Source organism: Alnus glutinosa, chromosome 1 (assembly GCF_958979055.1).
Source record: "Alnus glutinosa chromosome 1, dhAlnGlut1.1, whole genome shotgun sequence".
In the NCBI taxonomy this organism is placed as follows: domain Eukaryota; kingdom Viridiplantae; phylum Streptophyta; class Magnoliopsida; order Fagales; family Betulaceae; genus Alnus; species Alnus glutinosa.
This window is the reverse complement of record NC_084886.1, coordinates 37,792,966-37,800,040: the sequence shown is the minus strand read 5'-3', so window position 1 is coordinate 37,800,040 and position 7,075 is coordinate 37,792,966. Positions and strand designations below refer to the sequence as shown.

The 7,075-nt window shown below is 39.5% G+C and overlaps 1 protein-coding gene across 1 annotated transcript; it reads right to left on the bottom strand.

Annotated features, from left to right (window-relative positions):
• Positions 1-4,103: 4,103 nt before the first annotated feature.
• On the bottom strand, positions 4,104-4,895 carry LOC133859751 (uncharacterized). Its single transcript, XM_062295283.1, has one exon. It carries the CDS (start codon positions 4,893-4,895, stop codon positions 4,104-4,106), a length of 792 nt encoding a protein of 263 aa, XP_062151267.1.
• Between the last annotated feature and the right edge of the window lie 2,180 nt (positions 4,896-7,075).

The window sequence follows — 7,075 nt, the reverse complement described above, 5'->3', positions numbered from 1 at the left end:
GTTTTTCTCTTGATTGAGTTTCCACTTCGTCAACAAAAATCTGTGTCTTTTACTTTCCGTTGTGCTTAATTTTTGTTGACACTTGTTGCACACACTTTAATTTTAGAAGTCAATTTCAATTTTCAACTGGCACCTGACAAACAAACCACACCTCCTCCTTTGTGAATAATACTTTGAGTAAATCAGAGTTCCACCATTTGGTATCATGATCAATAAGCTCCTTCATTCTAGCATCTGTTGTAAGCAAGCGCCTTAGGGACTGCACTATATATGAAGTTGGAGTTGCAAAAACTACAATTTGCACTTTTGTCCCATTTTTTTTTTTTTTTTTTTTTGTCTTTTAATGAAAAAAAAAAGGCCAGGGATTCGTGAGGCACATCTGTAATTTCAGACTATCATGTTTATAGGCTGTGTCCAAATATTAGGAACAACTGATTCTCAAGTAGTGCAACAAAGTTACACTAGCCTAATGACTCACAGCCAAAAGTATAAGAAAGATCAAAACTAAATGGGAAAATGTACTTATTTATGAAATAATACAACAATAGAAAAAATTTGGGTTGGGCAACACAAGATAGAAGAAGGTTTTTGTGAGATATGACAAAATGAATGACTTGGAAGCATGCCTAGGGTATATATAAGGGTTAAGGAAGGATTCTAGATTATTCTCACACTTAACTAAGAAGATAAACATGACTTTTCATGTGACCAAGGAAGAACACTAATTTGTACATAAAATGATAATAATTTTCCTTGGGAAGGTGTAAGGTTGTATTGAAAGATGAAGTGGGTTGAATAAAGGTAGTGATGGTTAGATGGCCAAGATAGAAGGTGGTAGGGTAGAAAGGCTAAAAAAGAGAGAATGACATGTGTCATCCATTATGTGCTAGTGAGTCCCCCTCACATTTAAAATTACATAAGTTCCTCACTACATCACTCAAAACAAGAAGAAAAGTAATAACTGTGGATTCTAGAAAATATACTTTAAAATTTCACACTCCCCCTTAAAGTGATTTTCTAGAAATAATATCAAGCTTCTCTCTTAGGGATTCAAATGGACCTTTGGAAAGCGACTTGGTGAAGATGTCAGAAATGTTGTCCTTACTTCTCACCTCAAAAACTTCAATTAAACCCATTAGCACCTTTTCACGAATAAAATGATGCTCAATCTCAATATGCTTTGTCCTTGCATGACAAATCGGATTTGTTGTGAGCTTTAAAACACTTTGATTGTCACCATATATAATTGTTGGTTTTTGAATTGGTGAATAACTATCCTCGATCAACCGACGTAGCCAAACACATTCTTGTGCAGCAAGAGAAGGTGCTTTGCACTCTGCCTCAGTTGTTGAAAGAGATACTGAATCTTGCTTCTTGTTACACCAAAAAATATAAGATCAACCACATGAGAAAGCATAACCAGATGTAGACGCCAGGTCATCCAAGTCACCACCCAAATCAACATCGGAAAATCCATGTAGCTCAAAGACAGCTCATTTCTTAAAGAAAATTCCCATATCAATTGTAGAATATACATATTCAAGATACGTTTGCCGCCTCTAAATGTGGTTTTCGTGGTGCTTGCATATAATGACTAACAAGGCAACCGAGAATGCAATGTCGGGTCTTGTAATAGTTAAGTAAATCAAACTTCCTACAAGAGCCCGATAAGGATGAGGATCGGGAAGAAGCTTGCCCTCTTCACGCCTTAGCTTAATGTTCGCATCAAGAGAAGTGTAGCACCACTTGCTTTGGTTCAACCCAAATCTTCCCACAAGCTTCTTTGCATAACCTTGTTGTGAAACAAAAATTCCATTCTTCAGAGAGCTAACTTCCAAACCAAGAAAGTGACAAAGCTCCCTCAAATCTTTCATCTCAAACCGAATAGAAAGTTTAGCTTGAAGCTTTGCAATTTTTTCATCATCGTTGCTGGTAACAATCATGTCATCAACGTACAAGAGAACAATGACATGCACCTTACTTTGCTTTTTAACAAACAAACTAGAATCTGAGTTAGAAGCAAAATAGCCACAAAATTGTAAGTATTCGACAATCTTCCCATACCAAGCTCTAGGTGCTTGCTTTACTCCATATAAGCCTTTTTCAGCTTGCATACATATTCCGAGTGCACTTGAAAACATAACCATCAGGCTGCTCCATGTAGATATCTTTGTTAATTTCACCATATAAAAAGGCATTTTTACATCAAAAAATTGCCATAACTTCCACTCATGATGTGCTGCCAAGTATCCTCCCCATACTTTTGAGAGAATCTGCGAACAACCAACCTTGCCTTGTATCTATCAACATTGCCATCTGCCTTACGTTTGATTTTGTAAACCTATTTGCAAGTGATGACAAGAAGGTTCACAATCATCAATAGGATTAGCAAGAAAACATGAGTGCATACTCACAAAATTTCCATCTCTATACCGAGCCGGCAATACAACTTTCCTCTTAGATCTCCTAAGAGGTGGTACACTTTCTACTTCCTCATCACCTTGCTGTCCTTCCAGCTCATGGCAACCAACACTACTCCCCCAATTAGATCGCTCCTCCGTAGGTGAAAAAGAAGAAGAAGAAGAGCTATCCGATGGCATGGGAGCATTAGGCAACAATGGTAAACTGTTTTTGTATGCGGCTGATTGTGAACACTAGTGTCACTGCCAGTACACCCAATAATAGCACCTTCTGCCTTATAATATGAAGAGACTTCATCAAATACAACATCCCAAGAAACAATGAATTTATGAGTCTCAGGATCCATGCACTTCCACCTTTTTTTTCTTTCATCATATCCAATAAAGATGCATTTCTGAGCCTTGGCATCCAGTTTATTTCTTTTTGCATTCGGCACATGAACATAACAAATAGAGCCAAAAACCTTGAAGTGCTTGACACTACGCTTTTCTTCAAACATTAGCTCATATGGTGATTTCATGTTTATCGGACTAAGAGGCACTTGATTAATCATATAAGCGGCAGATGCCATACCTTCTGCCCATAAGGCTTTGGGTAAATTTTTGCATAAAGCCAACTCTTGCAAGTCTCCACCAAGTGCTGGATCTTCCTTTTTTCCACTCAATTTTGTTGCGGTGTATGTGCATGCAAAAGCTCCCTTCATATGCCCTGCTGCAGAAAAAAAATTGTGAAAATTGATAAAAGTGAACTCTTCCCCATTGTTGATTCAAAACCTTTTAATCTTCTTGTCGAGCACACTTTCCACAGTTGCTTTGAACTCTTTGAACTTGAAGAATACTTCGGATTTCTCTTTCATAAAATATACCCACGTAAATCGTGTATAATCATCAACAAGAATAAGCATATAAAGAGAATCCGAATACAATGGTGTAGTACAAAGACCCATCAAATCACCATGAATAAGTTCTAAAGGTGATTTGAACCGTGAAAGAGATTTGTCAAATGAAAGACGATGTGCTTTTCCATACTGACAATCCTCACATGCTTTATCCCTACCAAAGGTAGTTAACATGGGCAACCCATTCACCAATTTTTTTAGAGCAATTGCTTTTAATTTGTCCATGCTAAGATGTCCTAATCTAACATGCCAAATTGATGCTCCATCATTTGTACTCATTTGATCAATATAAGAAACCGTGGAGGCTAAAAGAAATAAGTCTTTAATTCTCTTACTCGTATAAACGACATCTGCATCTAAGATTCTGATATTCTGAAGAAACTTCACATCCTTTGGCCCAAACAAGACATAGTGACCATCATCAATGGCATTGACCACCAAAAAGAGGTTCTTTTTCATCCTGAGAACTTGAAACACACTTTTAAGTGTGATTTGTTCATCTCCATCTCCTTCGGTAGTCATGACCCCTTCCTTCTCAATGGGATGAATGGAGTTGTCCGTTTTGATGATTGCATCATTTCCTTTGTAATCTCAGAAGCTTGAGAATTTTTGGATTCGTCGCCTGTGAGATGATGCCTACAACCTGAATCAACGACCTAATCATTTTCCTAATTGATTGATGACAAGGCATCAATCATAGTGGTTCCTGCCATAAAGCACTTTCCCCACTCTTCTTCATGTTTAGGTTCACCTTCCTTCTTGACTACATATCCTCCTTTGAGTTTCACACGACAATTCTTCTTTTTGTGTCCAAGTTTACCACATCGATAACACTTGTCACATTTTTATTTTCATCTCGCTTCTCGAATGATTCTCCACCATCTTCATGCTTTCTAAAACCATCATTTTTACCTTTGCTGAAAATTTTCTTTTTATTGGAAAAGAGCGCATCTCCTTCACTTCCCGAAATGGAGCATCTCGCTATTTGTCGAGCCAATGATTCTTGTGATGTGAGAAGACTTTCAAACCCTACCAAGGTGGGTTGAATAGCCCATCCTTGAATAGACGTAACATAGGGAATATACTCATTTAAACCATGAATAATATGACGCTTCATTCGTGCCTCCGATATAGGTTCTTCTGTTTTAAGGGCTGAAATCTCTGAACAAAGATTTTTAATCTTTAAGAAAAACTGAGAAATAAAGAGATCACCTTGAGTTGTATTTGCCAACTTGTTCTCCATTAATTGCAATCGAGCCACATCTTTTTTATTGAACAACCCATAAAGGGTAGTCCAAATCTCACCTGCCGATTTATACCCAATGATATGCTCAAATAGCCCATGGGAAATAGATCTCTTCAAGATAGATTCTGCCTTTACATTCGCTATCCGCCATTTCTTCAAGTTATTGACGTTCTCCGGAGCATCTTTCGGAGGATTCACATCACCTCCACCAACAACCTCCCATAAGTTTTCCCCAACAAGATAAGACTCCATGCACAACCTCCATATCTTGTAGTTAGAATGGTTGAGCACCTCAACCCCAAAATTGTTAAACCTTCCACCCGAATCCATTTCTACACCACCAATTGATCTTCTTCATTAAGGATGAATCATCACCACCTTTGAAGCTCTGATACCATGTAGAGAAATATGGTGTCCAAGACTCCAAATATTAGGAACAACCGATTCTCAAGTAGTGCAACAAGGTTACACTAGTCCAATGACTCACAACCAAAAGTAGAAGAAAGATCAAAACTAAATGGGCAAATGTACTTCTTATTTATAAAATAATACAACAATAGAAAAAAAAAAAACTTGGGTTGGACAACACTTACACAAGATAGAAGAAGGTTTTGGTGAGATATGATGGAATGAATGACTTGGAAGCATGCCTAGGGTATATATAAGGGTTAGGGAAGGGTTCTAGAGTACTCTCATACTTAACTAAGAAGATAAGCATGACTTTTCATGTGACCAAGGAAGAACAACTAATTTGTACATGAAATGATAATAATTTTCCTTGGAAAGGTGTAAAGTTGTATTGAAAGATGGAGTGAGTTGAATAAGGGTAGTGATGGTTAGATGGCCAAGATAGAAGGTGGTAGGGTGGAAAGGCTAAAGAGGAGAGAATGACATGTGTCATCCATCATGTGCGACTGAGTCTCCCGACATTTAAAATTACATAAGTTCCTTGATTTTTTTTAAAAAAATTACATAAGTTCCTCCCTACATCACTCAAAACAAGAAGAAAATTAATAACTGTGAATTCTAGAAAATACACTTTAAAATTTTATACTTTCCCTTTGTTAGATTATGTATATATATATATATATTGTCCCACATTGATTATTGTGAAGTATATTTTTTCATTACTAGCCTATATATATAGGCCTCTCATGTACAGCTTACGTGTGATTCAATATAATACTTTTCTCTCAACATGGTATCAGAGCACAAGTTCTGAATCACCTCTATTTTTTTTTTCGGCCTCCTCCCAGAACTTTTCCGGCCCCGCTGTTGCTTCCGCCATTCCTCCTCGCTCTGTCTTCCTCGGTTCTCCTTCTCCCAGTCCTTGTCTCAAGCTGGTTCATATACCAATCGAAACCTTGGGAGCCAACCGTACCAGAGCCGTCGAGAACAGCCCCATCGGAGCCTCCACGCTCCCACACGCGCTGTCTAAAGATTCTGTCGCCGCCACTGGTTTCTGCCGTTTCGCCGCTGATACCGCAGTCCGATCACTTTCGTTGCTGCCCAGTTCGATAGCCCAGACTCCTAGCTGCTCAGGGCCACCGGGAATGCCTCCATCGGACGGTGGACGCGCCGCCACGAGCCAGTCGAAGATTCGGCCTTTTTGGCTCACGCGCCCACGTGTCGCCACCCTCTGCCTGTGCATATCACGTGTCAATCCCTGCTGTGCCACGTCAGCCCTAGTGACAGGTCAGCTCCTTCAGCTGGTGTGCCTCGTCAGCTGGGTGCCGAGTCAGCACAGTGCCACGTCAGCTCTGTTGACCGTTGCATTAGTTGACCAGGTGTTTCCTACTTATTTTTTTGGTTTTGATTTCATTTTTCTGGTCTGTTTCTGCTTTTGGCATCTCCAGATGGCCCAAAACGAGGTTCTTGCTCATATTCATGTTACGTTGGATGGCACCAACTACACTGTTTGGTCTCAGTCTATGAGAAGTTTTCTTAAAGGCCACAAGCTCTGGCTCTATGTGACTGTGGATATCTTCAAGCCAACTAAAGTCACTGCTGAAAGTGATGATGCTTTCCACACTCGTCTTATTGATTGGGACAGCAAACATCATCAGATTCTTACGTGGTTTCGTAACACCGTTATTCCTTCTATTGCGGCATTATTTGGCAGTTTTGATGATGCTCAAGGTGCTTGGGATATGCTTGCTTCTCGCTACTCCTCGATTGATGGTTCTCGGGAGTACCAGCTTATCCTTGATCTCTTTCGTTTGAAGCAAGAATCTGACCAGTCTATACTGATTATTTTTGCTCACATGCAATTCTTATGGGACTAGTTGGCTTTTTCTGATCCTGCTTGGAAGGATCCTACTGATGCTCAGATGTATGCTGATCGCCGGGACCAACATCGTCTCTATCAGTTTCTGATGGCTCTGAGGAATGATTTTGAGCCTATTCGGGGGCAACTTTTACACCGCTCTCCTCTTCCTACTTTGGACCAGGCTGTCTGTGAGCTTGTTCGAGAGGAGACCCGATTGTCTACCTTGCGCTCTCAGCACAGT